We start from the raw sequence: 24,747 nt of genomic DNA on the forward strand, positions 1-24,747 counted from the left end.
AACCGAAAGTGTCAAAAGCAAATGGTATAAAAACATGTTGATTGTCAAAACACGTTTTCTCATGTTTGGCCACTTTGTTTGACGCAACTTTTAGGGCTGTCTGTCGCTTTAATATTGTTCCACATTTTGCTTCTTTTGCTTTTTTTGCTTTATTGGCTGATATTAGTGGTATAACCTTTCAAAGTTACCTATTTTTTTATTCCTGTTTCTGTTGCGGGGTATCCCCGTTTTATCCACACAAAAATGAGAAAAGGATTAAATTTACTTTTAGTTTTATAAAGTACGTTACTTCATAAATATCTATAAGAAATTTCGCATATTTCATGCATATTTTCCGACCAACATTTCGTTCCAAACATTGTATGTCTCTTTTAATTGATGATGTGGATGTAACCTGGCTGAAAATTTGGCGTCACATGGACGTAATTTGTGTTATCCATGTCAGTTGAATTGTACTTCTATCTAAAAATTCATTCATAAAATTATTTTGTTCCACAACTTTTTTATCTCAATAAGAAGTTTCACCAAATTTGTATCTATTGTTTGTTTTATTCATGCATTTGTTTTCAAGTCTCTAGGCAGTCTAGCCTCCTATTTAATTTCTCTCATCACTCTCTAAGTACGACTATGCATGTCATCTAAAAAAATACATTTCATTACTAATTAATGGTTTGATGTCTTCGTAAATACATCGAACATATATGAATGATTCGGGGAAATCTTCATGAAATAAATTGAATAAACATGAGATAAATATGACACGAAGATAACTTAAGACGAATTAGTAGACGTAAATCATAATAGTTCTTCATATCCAAATCAATAATCATGCATATGATTGATGTTGCGGGGAGCTAATAGATGTAATAACTCAGCACCAAACAAATTTCAGCTTTGAAAAATAATTTTCAAAGTAAAAAAATAGTGTTAACTTGTTTAATTGATTTTAAAATAGTTATTAAGAAGAGAAATTATAATATCTCAAACAATTCTCAAAATGTGCTTTTTTTTTTTTATGTTTAGGTGCCGCCCTTCCAAAATGCAAATCCAATTTATTTGGCGATGTTACTAGTCAAACACTGACGACTTTGACACCGAAAAGAATATGAACTCCATCCAACTCTCCAAGACAAGTGCCTACAAAATGCAATTTCTTTTTGGCGTAGTATTGGTCAAACTCGACGATTTTGACTCCCAACAGAGTATGTTATTATAAAATTGAAAGGTGGCACTTTGGGTTGGTCAAACAATGTTTTTTATAGACAAAATGTTTGGTTCTTTGCAACAGTTTGTTTATTTATATAGAATTATCATTTAATCCTGCAAAAAATAATGAATATTATTTAATTCTTCTTCATTAACTCAATTTTAAATTTAGTGGGGAAGAGAGATTGCGGAAATGGGAAAAAAATAGAGGCATATTTTTTTTTTCTTTCTAAAATGGGATACATTATACATAGAGGTTGGCAGAGTGCATGCTGTTGTACTCTTAACATATATCTATATTACATGAAGAAAACAACATCTTTCGGCTCTTTTGAGATGTTTTTTTCGTTCTCAAAAATACCCTCAATTTTTAATACACATAACACATGTAATAAATAGATCTATATTATATATAAAGAAAACAATATATTTCAGCTTTTTCAGGCTGTTTTTTTCTTTTTTCAAAAATACCTTTAATTTTCAATACACATAACGCATTTACATTCCAACTTCGAGGTGAATTTTGTTAGGAGACAAGCGAACATGGTTGCTCATAGTTTAGCTAGGGCGGCCTGTTCTTGGGCTAGTCACCGTATTCTTGATTTTTATCCTTCTTGTATTGAACATTGGATAATTAATGATAATAGTTAACTTTGTTTCGGTCAAAAAAAATATATAAGAATAAATTTAAATATTAAAAAAATGTAACAAACACGATATATATATATATATATATATATATATATATATTTTCCTTTATCATTTAAAAAATGTAACAAACTATATGCGTATATTTATAATTACTTTTTCATTATTCCAATTTTAGCCTTAAACATTTTTTTTCTATAATAAAGATTGTTGTTGATGTCATTAAAAAAAGAATTTAGATTATATTGTTGGTTTCGTTTAAATAAATAATCATGGTTAGTTTGATTTGTTATAACTTGATAGCAACAAACATTTATATTTTTAGTTTTAATCAAAATCAAAATTACATAAAAAAATAAATAAACACCGTTCATTATTTTCAAACGTTTATACAATAAAAAGAACGAAAAGACGAGCACGTGAGTGCACGTCTTTTCGCTAGTTAGAATAAAGAAAAAGTATAAAAAGAGTGGTAGGTTAAACCAAAATCCTCAATCCTCAATAAAAACAGAAGCAAGACGAAAACGAACAAAGATAGAATGCCTTAAAGTATGAAGGATAACTTCTAAGTTCTCACCAAAGAACTAGGGAGACAGAGTGAAAAACATCATACCTTAAACTCTTTTCTCGTCTCACTCTGCTTCTTTAACTTGTTCTTCTTTTTCTTATTTCCAGTCAAAAATGATATCTTCTTTCAAAGGAATATGATAGAAAAAATAAAATAAATTGTTTATTTATATTTTAAAACCAAATAAATAGAACAATATTTACCAAAATGAGTAAAAAATATGAATACAAAAAGTGGTCCCATGTATATGGGCCTCGATTCTATACAGTAAGGTTTTGGGCCTTTAATTGCTAATCAAATTGGAATACTGTTGTTTGCACTTCAATGTTTGCTAAGAAACACCAGTATTTTATGAAAATAACCTCTCGACAGTTAACTACTGATGAACTAAATCGACGGTAGTTAATTTTCCATCGCCAGTTAACTGCCGAGGAGCTTCAAACCTGAAATTTCAATGCCAGAATTAGGAGACTTTTTTGCGTTTGAGAGAGGACAAGGAAGGAGAACATACGTTCAAATAAGTTATTACTGGTAGTGAACTGCCGAGAGGTTATTTTCGTAAAATATTGGTGTTTCTTAACAAACATTGAAGTGTGAACAACAATTTTCATCAAATTGGCTCTATAGTCTTTCTCTTTAATAAACGGTCTTTTAAATGAATTTTTAAGATTAAACGACAAAATTAATCCCTTAAATTTTTGGGTATTTTTAAAAAGGTCACTCACGTTATTAATAATTTAATAAGATCCCTGAATCTGTTATATTTTATTTATACTAGTCTCAAAGAATATGTTTAGGACAAAATTGATAGTGAGTGGATAAATATAATGACTAAATTGATGGTAACTTGTTAAAATGCAGGACATATTTAATAGTAAATGATTAAATATAGCGACTAAGGATCTGTTTGAAATATTCATAATTCTAAGGATCTGTTTGTAGTGTCTTGCAAAGTCAAAGACTAAGTGGTTAGCTTGCTAGAATTTCATGTTATTGTAAATTTTACAAACAGTAAATTTGTATGCTTGGGTCAAAATAATCATTGTTTTTATGAATGGTTAGGTAAATTTTTAAAACGTAAAGTGTTAGATAAAATAGTTCTTCAATTATTTTTTACTGTTAGAAACTATGACATAATACTATTTTTCCTCAATGATTAGGTCATTATTTTTTAATGTATGATTAATTTATTTTATTTTCACTCACACGAATCCTAAGATATATACTTTTTAGAAGGTCACATATCAACCTCTATAACAACAATCAAGTTCCATCTCTTTAAATGAGGTCGGGTGCATGTATCAAATTATGTTATAATGTTATATTATAAACAATATTTCGATCCAACCCATTAATTCCTAGATCTTTTTTACCAATTTCTCTTATAATTCATTTGAGGTTGACTTGTGGTTGTCTTGAGATCTTGTAGTGTGCTCCTCTCAAAATCTCAGGTTCGATTCCATTTGACTTTAAATGGAGCCCCACTAATGGATGTGGAATTGGTCCCCTCGGATTAGTCGATTCTAGGATTGGATACCGAATTTTTTTTAAAAAAAAATAGTTTCTCTAATAGTTTCTTTAGATCAAACTCATCCATGTGTTTTATTCTCTTTAGGGCAACATCTATAAATATTCTTTCTACATATTCAAATCACCTAAACCTCATTTCTACTATCTTTTCTAGTATAAGTGTCACTCCAACTCTCTAATGTAGTCACATATACCAATTCCCACATTTAGCAAGCTTCATAAATTACCAACCAGCTGCACAAAATGATTCCTTCTGTTTTCACATTATATATTCATGCAAAAGAAGGGAAATTTAAGTCGACCAGAAAAGAAAATGATCGACAGGCTAACATAACGTAGTTTGTAAGTACCTTCTTTCAAATGATTAGTAGTTGATGATTAAGATTCACTACCATGTATCTTAGATGTCTTGCATGACCCAGTCACACCCAAAAAGTCAACAATTGTATGTGTATAACATACTTATAACAAGGAATAGTGCATGATGGTTAATTTGATTCTAGAAAGTAGAAACCGTCTAAACCAATAATAAAAGTCAACATTAATTAATTAAACCAAAGTTTACCAGACGAGAGTGAAGACGACATAGTCTATGATGTAGAATATATTCATACACGTGTTATATATATACCTCCAAAAAAAAATCTGCATATCCTACTCAAACATTAGCTAAATACTAATATTTGTTGACAAAATTTGTGTTTCATGGAAGCTTCTTATTAGCAACATTAAAATATTAAATGGACGCGTATTGCCGTTGAAATTCATTCACTGTGGACACTTTCTCTTTTTCTTAAAAATGATTCTCGAGCTGGACCCTATTGGCAGTTACTATGATTGAAAATTGTCTCCGGGGTGCTAGGGTCCAAAATTATGCATGATTAATTTCATTTTAAATTGAGGGGTACACTCCCAAAAGTTGCAAGTTGCAACATTAACGTTATGATCTTCTATGTATTTTTGGGGTGCGACTTGGTCAAATGGATTCCCAACACTCAAGGAATTTTGCAGTCAATTAGTCAACACGTTAAGAACTGTTGGTGGTAGTATACAATACACTATATATGTTTGAATTTTTCAACAAACAGCACTCCAAATCTTGTAAACATTATTACTTTCCTCCTACAAACATACATATATACCATCTTGAATAAAGGAATCATAGTTGGCACTTGAGCTATGTCAAGGGAAGGGAGTACCAGTTTATAGGTTGTATGTAGTTCAATATAAACATCTTTAATAGGGTGAGCACGAAGAAGCCAAATTGGGCATAGTAAGTTACAATTCAAATTGCCAAGTAGGATTTATAGAATCTATAATTGATTTAAGTAGTTTTTACTTCAATGGTGGTTGTTTATACCGATCCAAAACTTGAGATTAATTGACTAAAAAAGAAGAATAGCAATATGCTTAATTTGCAATTCATTGATCAAAATGATACTAAAGCAAGTAAAACTGATCAGTACACTCTTTGGATATATAGGCATCAAGTAGACAGACTACGCTGAACTGAGCATGATGGTCTTAATTATGCAGGTGGAGTGGAACATCAACATTTTAGTTAGCTAGCTGCTTAAAGAAGCAAATTAAATAACATAAAACAAACCAAAGCTGCTTTTACATTAATTCTATGTGACAATTTTGTTAGGCTTTTGATTTTGTTCATTAACTAGATTTCATGTTCTTAATTATGCAGTATATATGGAAGTAGATTGCTTTTCCCTAACAATTTTACTTTCAAGGATTTGGAATTTCTTTCTATCAAGATGTTCTAAGTACTAATTCTAAGTTCAAACAAAGCGTAGGATGTGAAGATTTGGAACCCGGAAGCCACCCCTTTTAACACTCAAGAGGGTCAATTCTACAAAGCACGGATACAGACATCATTGTACAAGGACATTGACATGTTTATACCGTTAATAATTTGAGAAAAATCACAAATCAATGTAATCACATGTGTCAGTGTGGTGACGGGTCGGATACTAACACATTTCGAACACCAGACACGCCTTCGATCATAAGTGTCGTCATACTCAAGAGAAAGTCTATAACTTGTTTGAAGGTAATTCTTATTTTATTTTATTTTGGGTTAATATGTATTTACCCCCTGTAATTTGAGCGAGTTCCGATTTACCCCCTGTAAAAAAGATTCTTTAGTTTCCAACCCTATAATATGAAGATTCTCCACAAAACACCCCTGACCCCATCCAGACGCTGACGTGGCAAACCACCATGTAATTATTTTAATTTTAATTTTTTTTAAAACCTGACATGTGTATAATTGTTTAAAAAATTAATTTTAAAAAGATAAAAAATAAAAAAAATGAAAATTAATTTTCAAAAATTTAAAAATAAGAAGAAAAAAAATCAATTTTTTTAAAAAAACAAAAAAAATTTAATTTTCGTTTATATTATTTTTTTAAAAAACGAAAAAAAATCAATTTTTTTAAAAAAACGAAAAAATTTAATTTTCGTTTATATTATTTTTTTTAAAAAACTCAAAAAATAAAAAAAATCAGAAAAAAATTAATATTTTTTTACCAAAACATTAAAAAATTAGCTTATATTTTTTTTTTGAATATTTTTAAATTTAAATTTAATTTGGATTTTTTAAAAATTAGCTTATATATATAAAGAAAACAACCCCTTTCAGCTCTTTTGGACTGGTTGTTTCTTTTCAAAAATGTCCTCAATTTTCAATACAAATAAAACATGTAACACATCGTAAATATTAAAAAAATTTCCAGATTTTTTTATCCTCAATTTTTAAATATTAGAAAATATTCTCAAATTTGTAACACATCGTAAAAAAAAAATTGAAAAAAATCTGAATTTTCCTAAATTTTTAAATAAATTTGTACACAGATTTTTAAAAATAAAAATACTTTCCAGATTTTTTTTTTGTTGAGAAAATTTAAAAAACTTCTTTTTCGAAAAAATATCTGTTTTAAATTTCGAAAAATATATATTTCTAAATTTTTGAAAATAATTTGAAAAATAAATACCAACTTTTTCTAGATTTTTAACTTTTTCCAGATTATTTTTTTATTTTCGGGATTTTATTTGTTAAATTTTCTAGACTTTTTCATTTTTTTTTGAGGGATAGACTTTTTCATTTTACCAGATTTTTTAATTTTTCCAGATTTTTTTTATTAAATTTTCTATATTTTTTCATTACTTTTCAGTTTACCAGAATTTTTTTTCATTTTATTAATTTTTCATAATTGTTTTCATTTTTTTTAAATATTTTAATCATTTTTTTCATTTTAATTAATTTTTTTAATTATTTTAAATTTTTATTAATTTTTCCAGAATTTATTTAATTTTTTGTGATTTTTATTTTTTTTTTAAAAAAATACAAATGCCACATGTACCCTTTAAAAAAAATATACAGTCAGCATGCCACATAATCAGATATGCACAGTCAGCATGCCACATCAGCTCGCCACGTCATCAATTCTGCCCAGTCACATAGATCAGGGGCTAAAATCAAAGAATCTTATTTTACAGGGTTGGAATCTAAAGAATCTTTTTTACATGGGGTAAACCGGAACTCGCTCAAATTACAGGGGTAAAGACATATTAACCCTTTTATTTTTATACATTCAACACATGTAGTGAGACGTCTCATACTATAATGTAACTATTTACTCTCAAAGTTAAATGTGGTTCCTGTGAGTGATGAGTTAAACAAGAATATTATGGCCTTGTCTTGAATTAAATTAGATACAATATTGGGCTTAGACCCTCTTCTATTCCAAAAAAAAATAAAAAAAATTAGATACAATATTATTGATTTAGTGTATTGCTTGACATATACATATGTTGGTGGACAACTTGACATATGAGCAACACCATGGATTCAGGGGTTGGCAAAAACATAAGAATAAGAAACAGGCAACACCATGGATTCAGGGGTTGGTAAAAACATAAGAATAAGAAACAGAATTCAACAATTAGATTATATATCTATTCAATAGTATATACTATTAAAATAATACCCTTTTTACTATTTCTACAAAAAATAAAAAAAACAGGACCTCTAAAAAACAAAAGTGACTAAAGATTCACTTTTATGATCATGCAAAATTAAAGGAGGAAATAGAAACTTTAAGAATGACATGTATTTATTCACCAATCACATATGATTGAGAAGAATTGCGGTGGTAGTGGATGATACATGTGATTTCCTTTTTGGTTGATAGATATTTTACCAAAGAAAGACATTTTATCTATCTATATTACCCATATATGTGTTATTTATGTTTGACAGTTGAGATGATGTGTCCCGTGTCGGCAACAAGTCCTTTTCAATATTAGCAATTATAGCAATGATCAAAAAGAAAGGCCTTCCACTGATGATTCATGGTGCACCAGAAATCACATTTTCTACTGTTTTTAACTTTAGTTCTCTTTTTTAGATTGCTAGCTAGCGTTTGTAAAGATAGTGAAATAATGAAGTATAGTATGTATTGAGAAATTGACGTCTGGCGAGTTTTAAGGTGTTGATTGCGAGTTGGGGGCACCTACAAACACTGTGACGTTCAAGTTAGTAAGAGAGCGTGAGTGAGAGGTTTGAGTTAGAATGAATCGTACCTAATAGAACAACAAAGGGTCCTTTTTGTAGGTGAAGGCACGAGGCTTCATGGAATCAAGGCAAAAGAGCCGTTGGGTTGCGGTTTTGGAAGACGAGGTATCATAACCGTTGGTCCATTATGGAGGGGCAGGGGCGTAGCCCTTCATTGACAAGGGGTAGCCTTGGCTACCCCAAAAATTATATTAATCTTCAATTAATTGGTATAAATTTATATTCGACTACCCCAAATAATAAACATTGAGCTACCCCAAACAAATTCAATTGCTGAAAATTACCATAAATAAGAAAGTAAATACATTACTACATGATTGATAGATTTATTTATATTGGTTTGATACTTACTTAATAACAATTATAGAAAGAAAAAAAACTTTTTCAACCTAAAAATTACCAAGACAATAGTCATAAACAAATTAAATGGACATTGAGTTTCTTGCAAATAACATATTTGTTTACATTGGAAAAGACATTATTAATATATTTAGTAGGCGGTCAATTATGCATAAAATTGGCTTCTTGAAGTACATTTTATCCAACTAAAATCACTTTTTTTTTTGTAAAATTTTAAAAAATCGAGACAAAAGTTGAATAAAATTTTTAAAAGGACTAAACCTAAAAAATTATAAACTATGGGATCAAAAACATTCTTATCCTTAAATTTAATATATTTGTTTTAAAAATATTTTATCGATTCTTTATATTTGGCCCCTGCGTAAAAAATTTGCTAGCTTCGCCGCTGTGGAGGGGAGGAGACACTAGGGATCTTGGAAATCCTAAATTCTTGCTCATTGGAGTCTTTTTTCAGTGCATGTCTGAAGCAAGAGCGTTGTGCATAGTAATGGACTATCATATGATATGGCCCTATGTTATGCTTGGTGCAAGACCGTCGAGACCAATCTCTTGGTCAGTCTAGAAGAAAACCCAAGATAAGGTGTGTAATGAGTTCATAATTGATAAGTGGTATTCCTTCTCTTACAAGTCCATTACATGAAAAAGATTCAATATAAAAGTCTAATATGGTATTAGAGCCTTGAGATTTTGCTCTGTCTTTAGACGAGGCAAATATTGAATAATTAACCTTTACATGCCGGTTTTTTTTATATATATAATGTACGTGCAAAGTATGTATTACATAATTAACCTTCAAAGGTCCTCTCAAACACCTTTTTTTTAGAATAGTGCTACATATAGCGAAAAAGTTATAGAAAAAAATCACGAACAATGTAACAGCCTATTAACAAGCGCCCACTAACCATACATGGGCAGTTTGTATTGAATAAAAAAATTACTATACAGTAAGCCATGTATGCTGGTAAACTATTCGCTATACATTATGTCGCGAGAACCAGCATTTCCCTTTTCTTTATCTGCAAGTTTCTAGTTAGAGACCTTAAGAGATCCAAGTCAAATTTAACTCTAATCAATATACCAATACAGTATTAATGGTAAGAATGGTGGCTTAGGAATATTCTTTTATGTTAGTATTTGTAGTAATAGTTTGGGTCTTAATGTGAATAAATGTTATGTGGGATGTGATGTCCATACTCAGGGGCGGATGCATGTAGGAGCAATGTGGGACTATAGCTCCACATGCTTTTCCCCCTTTTTTTTTTTTTTTTTTTTTAAATATACCCTCCGGTCATTGTTATAAGCAAAAGTTTACACTTTAGGTTCATTCAACAATTAATGATATATATGGTCTTTGTTGTAGGTCACATACATCATTCAATGAATGAATCTAAAATGCAAACATTTGCTTATAATAGTGATCGGATTGTATATTAAACAAAAGACAGATGTGTGTCTCACTCTCTCTCTTTCATTTTCTATTCCAATTTCCTTCCTGTACCGTAACTAAACACGCCCCTTTCTCTCTTAAATTGCAATCTCTCTCAAAGGTAATAAGTGGAAATGGTAATAAGTGGCTGGGTCAGAAAAGCAATTTTCTTTGAGCATAATGATATTTTTTGGAGATATATACAGTCCATTCTGGCTTATTCTCCACTACTCCTGTCTCATACTGGGTTACTGAAATATCTTTCAATCAACATAGGCTATAACCTGAGATAATCACCAAAAAAAATTATGACAGTTTTGAATAATAATTTACAAAAATTATGGAAGAAAATACTACCTTGTGAAATGAACATAAGGTAGAAAACTATACTAAGAATTGTAATGGTTGAACTAGCCATCTTTTATTGAACAATTGATAATGCTGCTATATCAAATGTGACAAAGAGTTCTATGAAGCTGTTATAATGTATCCCGATATATATGTATTTTGTATTTGTTTATGATTTAATGACTAGTGATATTCTTGTTACTTACTTGTAACAATGATTGTGTGTTTTACTTTTATAGGATGAAGAAATTTTTTCCCGTGCTTTCTAGAGACAAAGCTAGTTCTTCGGCTAGTCAAGAACCATCAAATACTCGACATCCAAGTGAACCACAAAATGAAGTTACACCTAACTCGGCCAATGAGGGTATTCAAGTTGTTGATTACAATTTGTTGGAAACGGATCCAGGACTTAGGTCTCCAATTTCAAGCTATCATCCTAACTTCCAAGATGAGGTACGTAAAGCTTACCTTAAAAAAGGTCGTTATAAACCTAGCAATTTCGTTTACCCTTGGTCTGATCATGGTAGACAAAGACGTAGATTTTGTAAGAATTGGTTTAATTTGTATGATTGGATTGTATGATTGGATTGAGTATAGTGAATCTAAGGACCTAGAAATTTTAGCTCCACCTATAATGAAAGTCTGGATCCGCCCCTGTCCATACTTACACATTACAACAAACATGCACAAATAAGTTGGCCTCATGACATGACAACATTTATTGGGAATGTTGTGAAAGAGCAATAGCCACACAACAATGATAATTGATTCAAAGGAGGGAGACCAAGTTACAAATTTTGTGCAAACTACAGTAGTACATCTTAATATTTCATTACTTAAGTCCCCACATGTTATTCATGGTTCACTAACTGCTTCAAAAATTGGATTTAATTTTTGGAATGTAACAATGATGTATAATGTATTGCTCTATTCCCCAAGGTATCAGTGTCATATTCAAATTTCATACTGTTGAGAAAAATTCTAAATTTTTGATCGGGCAACTCAATTTTCTATTTGAAAAAATTTGATTTAAGCCACATAGTTAAAATGTGAAATGTCCAATCTTAATTCTCTACAATTCATAAGCTGAACAAATTTTGTTTCTGTCTATTACAAGTGATAAAGTGGATTTGTTAAGGACTGTTACGTAAGCCATTATCTCATTCATATTTTAGAGAAAATTCAGAAGTAGGTAACCATTAGGAACAGTTTGGTGTGGTGTGGGCACTTGTTGCAACTTTGCAAGTGACGGAGACAAATGCTTTCCAAGAAATATTAATTAAAGTAATGTACACAAAACACCAAAGTGTGTAACAACCACAATGATCAAATAATTAAGCATGTCACCACACCACTTAGTACACTCACCACATTCAAACACTAATCTATTATCACTTATAAACACTCCAATTGGTTTTCATTAAGTATATGATATGATATGATTGATACATATCACCTTATCATGCTATTTTTATATACTTCTCACTGCAATCCATCTTGCACTCTTTAACTAATTAAAAAGGAAAATTTGTTATCCTTTTTTTTGTGCCTAAAAAAGTTTTCAATATTAAAATATGAAAACTAACTTAGAAGAAAGATTTTTTGGCAGGAGGTCTTCCAACTGCTCTCATAAGATTAGCAATCTCAAGAACTCTGGCCACTTTAGTTCCTCTTTTTGCCTCTGCTGATGCTTTCCTCTCTTCGGCTTTTCTTCGAGCTTTCGCTATTTTGTTTTGCGTCTTCTCCAAGGCTCTTGCTCTTTTCTCTTCAAGCTTTCTCTGCATGACATGTGATTTTTTTTGGGTTTGTTATGAGCAAGAATTGTAATAACTTAATGTACAGAACCCGAGTTGTTAGTCAATGCTTTGTTTTACTACAATGGTCACGTAAAGTAAGTTGAATTTGAGTATTTAACGTAGAGGTTAAGTTGTTAAACAAAATGCTAGATGGTGAGAAACATGTTTGGACCCCTTTTTGCTGTCATTGGAAAAGAGACTTTAATATTCAATAATTAGACAATAATGCAGGCCAAAGCTATAGGAGTCTGTTGTCACAAAACCACCACCACGTAATGAGGTTATTGGCTTTTAGCTTCAAATTTCCAATGCAATGCAAAAGAGGATCTATCTCTACTTTATATAAGTGAAATAAATAAATGATTGTGGATTTAACTTATCTAAAGTGAACAATTCACTTTATAGCATAAAAAAACAAGTAATTTCAACAGTAGATGAGAAAATCAACCGTTAATAATCTAACATATCCATGTTTTGTTATATACTTATATATGGTTATACATGTGTCTAAAAAAAATTATTAAAAAAAAAAAATGTGTCATAAAAATTGTTTTCCTCAACACCAAAACTTGATATTACTTTTTTTTAGACAAACATTAGGGGATGAAAAAAATGTTTTTTAAAGACAAATTAAAAACTAACATACATGACATATGTTAGTGTTGAGGGGCAGACTCAGACTTTTGATGTTGATGTGGCTAAAATTTTTTAAAAAAAAATGGCTTAGGCGTGTCCATTTTATAGATGTGTTAGTTACCAGGACGCGCAGATTGTTAGAGTACAATCAACCGCTAGGCCGAGTAAGGAAACATGAAATACTTACAACATATATTATATACAATCAATGGTTTAAGTCTATTATATGAAGAAAAAAAATTGGGTAATCTTCTGGTGTAGCTATAGCCACACACATCATACAGTGGGTCCGTCCCTGCAGCGTGTTAGAGAATGAGAGACATTTTTTCATCCCCTAACAAACTAAAATTTGTCTAAAAAAATAATATCAAATTTTAGTGATTAGAAAAACAGCTTTTAATCTCACTTGTGTATAAACATATGTGACATGAAAAAAAATGCTAGTAATGAGGTATTGAACCCCCAAACCTCTCCTACACAATTCCCTTTAAAAGTTAAATTCTAATTAGGGTGTCTCTTGAAAATTTCATTGTAGTTTGTAATGGCTAATTGGCTATGTTTCCCGTGTTGGCTTAACATCATTTTCTTTCAATCTGTGATGATTTAGACGTTAAACCTTTGGTTTTATGTTATCAAGCTCTAGCAAATAGCAATGCATGCAAATACAACAGAGTTATAAAGGGTACTGCTGACTCTATTATTTCATTGAATAATGAAGGAAACAAGACTTATTTGTATACTATTACTACTTACTAGCTAGTTTCCCGGCCCCTACACCCCAGTTAGGTTCCTCAACAACCATTAGAAAATAATTCTTCACCTTTTATCTTAGTATTAATATATTTATGATATAAATCCATTCGAGAATAATAAATTAATAATGAAACAATCATTACCATAGTAACTCAAGCTAGGCAATCTTAATAGTAATTCTTTATCTTTAATTTTCACATTCATCCTTTGTCAAGTATTGATTGGTTCGAAGTTGGTAGCAAATAATAAATCTTGCTTAATGAACCTACTAATTATTACCACAGCATGAAACACATAACAACGGTTAAAAAAAAAACCTACATGCAAATTGTTGTAAAAATTAGGAATAAATTATCTCTATAAAAAATAAGCATCATATAAATAAAAGTGTCAATTAAATATTAAAAAGAATAATCAAGGGAGATTTCAAGGAAACTTATATGTTCTTGAAATTGCGATGATTTGCAGTCGATAGAATCGAAGTAAACAAACACAAAACCATGGAAGGAGATAACCTGCCAAACAGTAATCCATTATATAACATGAGGCGTGACAAAGTCACTGTCCTTAAGGATTTATCCGCCTCATAAGCGCATATCCTCCCAGGATACAACATGTTCTTCCCTGATATAAATCACATCAGAGGCGACAGAACAGCTTGAATCTGATAAACACAGGAGTGATGTTACCCAAGATTGTATATTAGACTGATAGAAGAGAGACTGATTTTTGTAGAGGTTGTGCTTGAGTTTTTATACGAAAGAAAAACGGTGGTACTGATGTATTGAAACTAAAAGGAACGTAACATAACATCTCTGTATGTGTGGAAGATTGACAATTAGATAGATAGACAAAGTAGCCACCTACTTCTCAAAAATAATAGCCGCACATCCTCAAAATATAACTGCCTTCTTTATTTTGTTTTGGTTACAAAATAAAAATCATGTGCTTAAATTACCGTTTTAAAAGAGAGAATAAATGTTTAGACTTAGTCAAGTCAAAATGATGTGGCCTAAAGAATTAGACCAAGTCAAATATTAGTATTAATCATAAGTAAAATAAAATGAAAAAAATGTCTATTAATATGTTATAAAACTTTTGAAATATATTCAAAATTTACAACAATCCCCCACATATTTCAAAAGTTATAACAAAAGGTTAAAAAGAGTTTTCCTGGGTAAACATCGTAGATGTAATGCATCGGAACGGTGTAGCAAGCTATGGAACCCGTCCTAGACTAATGAGACTTAACACACAGTGAATTGGTTTAGCAAGCTATGGAACCCAAGACACTTGTTGTATGCAAGAGGTCTCACAATCACATTACACCCCCACAATTCTTGCTGTTACGCGGTTGTGCGCTAATAGGCCGTGCGCATGCCTGGTATTCATGAGTGCTCTAGAGACCCGCCACGGTCTCATGCAAGCGGCCCCACTTGACACTCATATAGGTGATTCCATCTAGCGTATGCTACAACCATACACCACCCATAAGGGCTTATGGTAATCATTAAAAGTCTTTACAACTTATCCATCAATTTTATATTATTTAGCACATCTCATCCATTATCATACACTATAGGAAAGAGACAACGTTATTTTAGTGCTAACAGAACTAACAAGTAACTTGTTTTTACCCATTGAACCTTCTTCATGGGATCTCCAATCACAAAGGTTGGGTTCCCATTACTTGTCGTTTTCGAGTGGCAAAGTCTCATTTCCCTAAATTTCTTCCCAAGGGGTTTTATATACGGATCCGCTAAATTCACAAATATTGACTAAGACGTCTCTAAGTCAATTACCTCTTATTTCATCAAGTCTATAATAATAAACTTGGATTACACACTAAAATTTCACAAGTTGGCTTAGTGGCTACTAAACGACATCTTATTCATCAACAAGATAAATCTACTTATAGATTTATTCTCATTGGATTCATATCAATTTGACATCCTTGTATTATTTTAATACAAAGGTCTATTCATTCAGTGAACAATATCTCATATATTATCAAACTAATTTCCAAAATATACTTCATCAGGTCTACTTAGATAAAGTCTAAGCGACAAACCCCCACATTGAGTAAATATAACTCTATGTATAGATTTATTTTACAGGTCTACTTGAATAATTTTCAAGTGACAACAGTTCCATAATTGAAAAATAAATCCCATAAATATATATTTTCTCATAAACAAACTTCATTAAACATCATTGTCTTACTCTAATACAATGGATGACCCACAATATATTTTTCATAATTTTCTTAATAAAATGTCTCCTGTCAATTCAATTGTATAAGATAAAGTTTTCAAAATACTAAACTCATACATACACATGTCAAGGGAGTGATCTCAATAAAAACATATATTGCAAATACCAGATCAAAGTCAATTTGTAAAGAATTAACATGAACTATATTATATTAAATGAGACAGCTTTACACAAATATACCATAATATATGACCACACCATATATCAATATGATAACTAGAAATTGTTGACTATGACAAACAATACTACAACAAAATTAATTTGCATCATAAAAAACTGTGGCAATATTAATAGGTTTTGTAGGTATCATTTTCAGAATAATTATACAAGAGTATACTCAATAATCACATCACGAGACTTAAAGCAACCAAAATAACATAATCATTGATCACCAATTAAATTTTCAATGCTACACATATACATCCCTCAAAAAAAAAAATGCTACACATATCCACAGCAAATAATACATTTACTAATTATCCACTATCTTTCTATCGAAAAAAAAATTATACACTTTCTCAAATAACAATAAACTACAATCATTAACTAGATATAACCATCGGTAAGTACTAACAATAGACTCCAAATTAGCATGTGATTGACTCCAAATTTTATTTTGGCATGCATACATAGATAGATGAATTGATTTACATCATAGAGAAAATGGATTTCATTCTTAAAATCAATTCCACAAATATGTTTAAAAAATACAAATAGTAACATAAACATATAGCACATGACAAACTTCAGTTCTAACTGATTAATCAGGCTAACATAACAGCTCAAACAACATACTAGATTATCATAGTGGAGAGAATTTAATACCAAATAACAAATAAGAAAATCTGAACGTAAAAGTAATAGAAAATTTTATTAATCTCAATAATAATATCATTATCCAAAAACCCCCTAGAAAATACTTTTCAAAGAGTGCTATTCTCGATAAAAACATGAATTTTAGGATTGCAACCATGTTAGCAATATCAGAGCACGTAAAAAGAATAGCATCAGAGCACTTAAAAAAACAAAGAATATGAAGAAAAGGAACCTGTTTGAAGGAATAGTTAATTTAAGGACCAATACCATAGTCCATTGATGATCATCGCAACAAGCAACAATCGTTGTCGTACTTCTTAACAAGAGTGACATCAAAACTCTCTCTTTGTTGAATCAGCTTCGTCATCCACAATTTTTCGCTTTCATTTCTCATAATTGACAGTCCATTCCTTAGACATAACAATACCCAAATCCCTAACAAAAAAATATATATAATTAGGGTTTAGTTTTATGATATCAAATACAATAAATCCTTAAGATTGTTGTAAAAATTAGGAATAAATTATCTCTATAAAAAATAAGCATCATATAAATAAAAGTGTCAATTAAATATTAAAAAGAATAATCAAGGGAGATTTCAAGGAAACTTATATGTTCTTGAAATTGCGATGATTTGCAGTCGATAGAATCGAAGTAAACAAACACAAAACCATGGAAGGAGATAACCTGCCAAACAGTAATCCATTATATAACATGAGGCGTGACAAAGTCACTGTCCTTAAGGATTTATCCGCCTCATAAGCGCATATCCTCCCAGGATACAACATGTTCTTCCCTGATATAAATCACATCAGAGGCGACAGAACAGCTTGAATCTGATAAACACAGGAGTGATGTTACCCAAGATTGTATATTAGACTGATAGAAGAGAGACTGATTTTTGTAGAGGTTGTGCTTGAGTTTTTATACGAAAGAAAAACGGTGGTACTGATGTATTGAAACTAAAAGGAACGTAACATAACATCTCTGTATGTGTGGAAGATTGACAATTAGATAGATAGACAAAGTAGCCACCTACTTCTCAAAAATAATAGCCGCACATCCTCAAAATATAACTGCCTTCTTTATTTTGTTTTGGTTACAAAATAAAAATCATGTGCTTAAATTACCGTTTTAAAAGAGAGAATAAATGTTTAGACTTAGTCAAGTCAAAATGATGTGGCCTAAAGAATTAGACCAAGTCAAATATTAGTATTAATCATAAGTAAAATAAAATGAAAAAAATGTCTATTAATATGTTATAAAACTTTTGAAATATATTCAAAATTTACAACACAAATAACACCGTGAGAAAGAAGAAGAAAAAACACTTACCTCAACTTTCTTCATCCATGAAGTAGCTTTCTGAACCTGTTCACTCTCCCATCCATTGATGACAGCATCATCTCTCTTGAACCTGTTGTTAATTTTAGCAACTTTAGCATTCTGCCAAGCTGATATCTTTGCATCAACTTCTTCCTTCTTCACTCTATCCACCGACACATGTTCTTCACTACCACCTTGACCACTTGAACGAGTACTTCCACCAGCCGTAGTTCTTCTGCTAGTAGGAGACGGAACAGGATCAAAAGGGTTGTTATCTACCACAATCGCCAAAGGGTTTGTTTCTTCCATCATATGATCCTCTTCTCTAATCCTCTATTACATAGTGATATATCTGATGATAATATCACTTAGAGAGCTGTTACTTGCTGCGCAAGTAACTGTGCCCTAGGGTTTTACTTACATAAAGCTAGTGCATGGTAGCTTAGAATGTGCCCAGATTTTACTATATAAACATGTTGTAAGCTCTCATTTCATCAATAAGAATCATTTCTATTCATTTCATTGTGTTTCCTAATATGGTATCAAGAGCTCTTTCACAAGAGAAAGAGTTTGTTACGATCCATAACGGTTTTGTAACCGTTTTTCCGCTGTGCTCTGTTCTTCATTGATCTTCTTTCTTAGATCAATTTCTCGTTGTTTGTGTGTGAATATTCTTGATTTCACACCTTGATTCTTCTTTCTTGATCTCGTTTTTTCTCGGTTTGATTGAATTTCTTCAATCACATTTGATTTTTGTTGAATTTCTTCAACATCAATTTCAGATCTTGTTCTACTCTGTTCTTCTGAATTTTGAGCTTCATCCATGGCGCCACGGAACAATTCACCTGATACTGAATCAGTGTACTTTGTTCATCCTAGTGAAGGTCCTAATTCTCTTGCTATTACTCCAAAACTCAATGGTTCTAACTATATTGCTTGGAGTCGCACTGTTGAACGTTCTTTGGGCACAAAGAACAAGCTTGGATTCATCAATGGATCCATCCCTATGCCTGACGAAGATGATTTGAATCGTGCAGCATGGGAACGGTGCAATCATTTGGTGCAATCATGGCTTATCAACTCTGTTTCTGAATCAATTGCTCAAACTATCGTTTTTTGCAATTCTGCAATTGAGGTTTGGCTTGATCTAAAGGAAAGGTTCTCTAAAATTGATCGTATTCGCATTGCAAATTTGCGCTCTAATATCAACAACTTGAAACAAGGATCAAAATCTGTTTTGGATTATTTTACTGAAATGAAGACGTTGTGGGAAGAATTGTCTTCACATAGACCTATTCCTAATTGTTCATGTATTCATCCTTGTCGTTGTGCTGCATCTAGAGTTGCTAAGGTTCACAGAAATGAGGACCAGATCATGCAGTTTCTTACAGGGTTGAATGATCATTTCTCCATTGTGAGAACTCAAATTCTTCTCCTTGATCCTCTTCCTTCATTGAACAAAGTCTACTCTTTAGTTGTTCAGGAAGAGAGTAATCATGCTGCTCTTACTTCTTTGAGTGTAACTGAAGACACTTCAATACAAATCAATGCTGTTGACAACTCCAATAGAAAGCCTCAAGGACGTGGTAAAGGTTTTCTATCCAATAAACCTTCTAGACTTTGTACTTTCTGTAATCGTACAAATCATACTGTGGATTTTTGCTATCTGAAACATGGTTACCCTAATGTCAACAACAAATCTTCACCAAGAGTGAATGCTGTTTCTCAAGAAGACTCTGAAACTGGTGCAATGTCTTCTTCTGGTTTGGGTGCATCTGCAAGCTCTTCTTCTGCTAGTTTTTCTCAAGAACAATTAGCTCAACTTGTATCCATGTTACAACAATCAAATTTGGTTGTTTCAGCATCTTCTTCTCCTCCAGCCACATCAAACCACATTGCATCTGCCAGCATTTCCACTCCTGATCCTTCAGCAGGTATCTCTGCTTCTGTTTCTTCTTTAACAAGCAAACCTTCTTTTTGGCTTGTTGATTCTGGTGCTAATGAACATATTTGTTGTGACATTGCATTTTTTAGTTCATTCTATAGAATCAAACCTGTTTATGTCTCTTTACCCAATGGTAACTCTGTGTTAGCTCATTTTGCTGGTAACATATCTTTTAATTCAAAGTTTCATTTGAGTCATGTTCTTTATTCACCCCATTTCACTCTCAATCTTATATCTGTTGCTAAATGTTGTGAATCTTTAACATGTTTCTTTCACTTTTCCCTTGAAAAATGTCTTATACAGGACCAACAATCTTTGAAGATGATTGGTTTGGCTGAGCAGATAGATGGACTATACAAATTTTATCCATCATGCAAAACTTCTAATTTTGAGTCTCTTAATTTGTCTCAATCTTCTTGTAATGCAGTTTTAAATCCTCCTTGTAATAAAGCTACTCATCATGTACCTAATCATGCCCTTTGGCATTTTAGACTTGGTCATTTGTCTCATCAGAGACTTCATGTAATGTCAAATTTGTATCCTGCTATTACTCTTAATAATAATAAAGATGCTTGTGATCTTTGTCACTTTGCCAAGCACAAACATTTGCCCTTTACTTCTAGTTCTTCTTATGCTGATGCTAATTTTGAACTTCTCCATTTAGACATTTGGGGTCCTCTCTCAATTACTTCAGTTCATGGTCATAGATATTTTCTTACTATCTTAGATGATCACAGCAGATTTCTCTGGGTCATACTTCTAAAAACCAAAGCTGAAGTGTCATCCCATGTTAAGAATTTCATTACCATGATTCAAAATCATTTTCACACTACACCTAAGTTCCTAAGAACTGATAATGGCCCTGAATTCATGTTACCTTCCTTTTATGCTTCACATGGTATAGTTCACCAAATGTCTTGTGTTGAAACTCCCCAACAAAATGGGAGAGTTGAAAGAAAGCACCAACACATACTGAATGTTGGTAGAGCTTTGCTTTATCAGTCAAAACTTCCTCCTTCATATTGGTCTTATGCCATTCTTCATGCTGTCTTTCTCATAAATAGAGTACCTACACCTTTACTTCAAAACCAATCTCCCTATTTTCTTCTTTACAATAAACTTCCTGACATTGCCCTTTTCAAAGTTTTTGGTTGCTTGTGTTATGCTTCAACCTTGCATTCTCACAGAACCAAACTCCAACCTAGAGCCAGGAAGTCTCTTTTCTTGGGATACAAGTCTGGATATAAGGGTTTTGTTCTCTATGATCTTCAATCAAGAGAGCTTTTTGTGTCTAGACATGTCAGTTTTCATGAAAATTATTTACCCTACCCTCATTCTTCATCATCTACTTCTCCTGATTGGGAGTATTTCTCTCATTCTCCACCTTCAGATATTATTGAACATACTCCTTCAACTACTCAACCTCCTATCATTGATGATATTGTCTCTCCTCTTGATCCTTCCATCCCTTCCTCACAACCTCCCATTGTTACAGATATTGCACCACCTGTCATTCATAGACATTCCACCAGAAACACCACTACACCTTCTTACCTTAATGATTACATCTGCAATAATGTTCATGCATCTACATATCCTCTTTCTCATTATCTTTCACATCATAAACTCTCTACTAATCATTCTTCCTTTGTTATGTCTTTGCATTCTCATCCTGAGCCTACCACATATGCTGAAGCAAGTAAATATGATTGTTGGAAGCATGCTATGCAAGTTGAACTTCAGGCTCTTGAGAAAACTGGCACTTGGAAGCTTGTGGATTTACCACCCAATGTCAAACCAATTGGATGCAGATGGATTTACAAAGTTAAATACCATGCTGATGGCACTATTGAGAGATATAAGGCAAGATTGGTTGCCAAAGGATATAATCAAGTTGAAGGCTTAGATTATTTTGATACATATTCTCCAGTTGCCAAGCTCACCACTGTCAGACTTGTGATTGCTTTGTCTTCTATTCATAGTTGGCATGTGCATCAACTTGATGTTAACAATGCTTTTCTTCATGGAGAGCTTCAGGAAGATGTTTACATGCAGATTCCTCCTGGTATTAAAACTGACAAGCAAAATCAAGTGTGCAAGTTACAAAAGTCATTGTATGGTCTGAAACAGGCCAGCAGAAAGTGGTATGAAAGATTAACCTCTACACTTTTAGCTCAAGACTACTCCCAAGCAGCTTCTGATCATTCCTTGTTTGTCAAGAAAACTTCATCATCATTCACCATCCTTCTGGTTTATGTTGATGATATTATTCTTGCAGGAAACTCTCTTAGTGAATTTGATCATATTAAGTCAGTTTTGGATTCTTTATTCAAAATCAAAGACTTAGGGAAGCTGAAATATTTTTTAGGGATTGAGGTTGCTCATTCAAAACTGGGTATTTCATTATGTCAAAGGAAGTATTGTTTGGATTTGCTCAATGATTCAGGCACTGTCAGTTCCAAACCAGTTTCTACTCCTTCTGACCCCTCCATCAAACTTTATCATGATTCAAGTCCTCCTTTTGATGATATTGCTGCATATAGGAGACTTGTAGGGAGGCTTCTTTACCTTAATACCACAAGGCCTGACATTACCTTCATCACCCAGCAACTGAGTCAATTCCTATCTAAACCTACACAAACTCATCATCATGCAGCCTTAAGAGTATTGAAATATCTTAAAGGTTGTCCAGGCAAGGGTTTGTTCTTTCCCAGAAAATCTTCTCTCACTTTGCAAGGGTTTACTGATGCAGACTGGGCTGGTTGCCTTGATACAAGAAGGTCCATATCTGGTCAATGCTTCTTCTTGGGCAGCTCCATGATTTCATGGAGAACTAAGAAACAAATCACAGTGTCCAGATCTTCCTCAGAGGCTGAATATAGGGCTTTAGCTTCAGCAACTTGTGAGCTGCAGTGGATCCTATATCTTCTCAGAGATTTACACATTTCATGCTCCAAGTTACCTGTACTCTATTGTGACAATCAGAGTGCTATTCACATTGCTTCCAATCCTGTATTTCATGAACGCACCAAACACTTGGAGATTGATTGTCACTTGATAAGAGAAAAGTTACAAGCTGGGATCCTTAAACTGCTTCCTATTTCTTCTCAAGACCAAGTTGCAGATTTCTTTACCAAGGCATTGCTTCCCAAGACTTTTAATGTTCTTCTATCCAAGTTGGGTCTGATCAACATTTATCAGCCTCCAACTTGTGGGGGGATATTACATAGTGATATATCTGATGATAATATCACTTAGAGAGCTGTTACTTGCTGCGCAAGTAACTGTGCCCTAGGGTTTTACTTACATAAAGCTAGTGCATGGTAGCTTAGAATGTGCCCAGATTTTACTATATAAACATGTTGTAAGCTCTCATTTCATCAATAAGAATCATTTCTATTCATTTCATTGTGTTTCCTAATATCCTCCTCAAATTGTTATTGTTATTGTTATTGTTACTGTTAGCTGTTTCATGTTCATGAGGACTTATGTTGTTAGGGTCAACAGTTGATCCTGCTAGAACAAGAGCATTGAATTCTCTGCTTATAGTTGTGAAGTTTTCACTATCTGTGCTAGCCATGGATAGAGATGACGAACGGTGGCTATGGCCGCCACGGTTTGTTGGTGGTGGAGGAGGTGGAAGTCGAGGTGGTGTTAAAGCATGGATTTCTCTTATTTCTGTTATTTGTTCATCTTCTTGGTTTTCATCTGATATATGGCTGGTGGAAGTATTTAGATTATTATTCAACATGTGTACAATCTCAATAGTACGGAGGGAAAGTTTGTTATGAAATAACAAAGTGAGGAAATTTCATTCAAGCATGGTATAGTGATAGTGTGTGTATTTTGATGAGGTTGTTAGTGAATGGAAATGGTGAGAAGAGTTTGGACCACAGAGAGAAATGGAAAAGGAGACTTAAGAGACTCTAAAGAAATAAAATAAAAAAGTCTACATTATTATTGTACAGCTTAATACAATGACAATAATTAAAGTAAAGGCAGACTAGGATTGATGTGAAAATATCAGGATTTTTAATATATAAAAAAATAAGGATAATAATTGGTGTACATACCATATGTAAAATCGAGAGAGAGAAGCAGATAAAATGAATGATGTGATAGAAGTGATAAATTTGTAATGTGATAGAAAAAGAAAGATAAAATGAAGTGTTGAATAAGTATTGAGTGATATAAATATACAAATATCATTGTTGAAAAAATCATTCGGAGAAGGATTTGCTGGAGGAATTTAGTATTATTTCATGGTTAGGTTCTTGATTCTTCGTGTAATCTTATCCTTTTGATGTTAGTTAGACATAGAAATTCACTTTCTTTTATTTTGGGGCTTAATTGACACTATAAACTCACTCCTGTCAATACAAAAGTTAAACAAAACACACACAAAATCAACAACCAAAAGTTGTTTTTTGCTTAAGTGGATGTTGTGTGCATGTCGATTTTTTTACTCAAGAAAAAGTTCAGGTGAATTTAATTTTGATGATAAGAGAAAGTTGAGTCGATCAATCA

General features: G+C 32.1%; 1 protein-coding gene and 1 long non-coding RNA gene across 4 annotated transcripts; one reads left to right on the top strand and one right to left on the bottom strand.

The window, feature by feature from the left end:
- The first annotated feature begins 4,881 nt into the window (after positions 1-4,881).
- Positions 4,882-11,844, top strand: LOC146909828 (uncharacterized). 3 transcript variants are annotated; one of them, XR_015020632.1, is made up of 4 exons: positions 4,898-5,225; positions 5,649-6,014; positions 8,226-9,480; positions 10,914-11,839. It is a non-coding gene; the product is annotated as an uncharacterized LOC146909828 (long non-coding RNA). The 3 variants fall into 3 exon arrangements; XR_015020630.1 differs by having other exon boundaries at positions 4,882-6,014; positions 10,914-11,844; XR_015020631.1 differs by having other exon boundaries at positions 4,896-6,014; positions 8,580-9,480; positions 10,914-11,840.
- A 76-nt stretch (positions 11,845-11,920) lies between these two features.
- Positions 11,921-24,169, bottom strand: LOC146909829 (Remorin family protein). Its single transcript, XM_085730710.1, has 3 exons — positions 23,643-24,169; positions 18,285-18,603; positions 11,921-12,452 (listed from the first exon to the last, which is right to left on the bottom strand). Exons 1-3 carry the CDS (start codon positions 23,969-23,971, stop codon positions 12,261-12,263), a joined length of 840 nt encoding a protein of 279 aa, XP_085586836.1. The 5' UTR covers positions 23,972-24,169; the 3' UTR covers positions 11,921-12,260.
- Between the last annotated feature and the right edge of the window lie 578 nt (positions 24,170-24,747).

Source organism: Medicago sativa, chromosome 7 (assembly GCF_051527215.1).
Source record: "Medicago sativa cultivar Bolivia chromosome 7, Bolivia_mono, whole genome shotgun sequence".
In the NCBI taxonomy this organism is placed as follows: Eukaryota; Viridiplantae; Streptophyta; class Magnoliopsida; order Fabales; family Fabaceae; genus Medicago; species Medicago sativa.

What these genes read in the sequence shown, in the direction of transcription:
- LOC146909829 (XM_085730710.1), bottom strand. Translation starts at nt 23,971, where the DNA reads ATGTTGAATAATAATCTAAATACTTCCACCAGCCATATATCAGATGAA. An exon ending in AATAACAATTTGAGGAGGAT is followed by an intron (nt 18,604 to 23,642) that starts ATTAGGAAACAC and finishes GTAATAGAGGAT; the next exon opens with TAGAGAAGAGGATCATATGA. An exon ending in CATGGATGAAGAAAGTTGAG is followed by an intron (nt 12,453 to 18,284) that starts GTAAGTGTTTTT and finishes CATGTCATGCAG; the next exon opens with AGAAAGCTTGAAGAGAAAAG.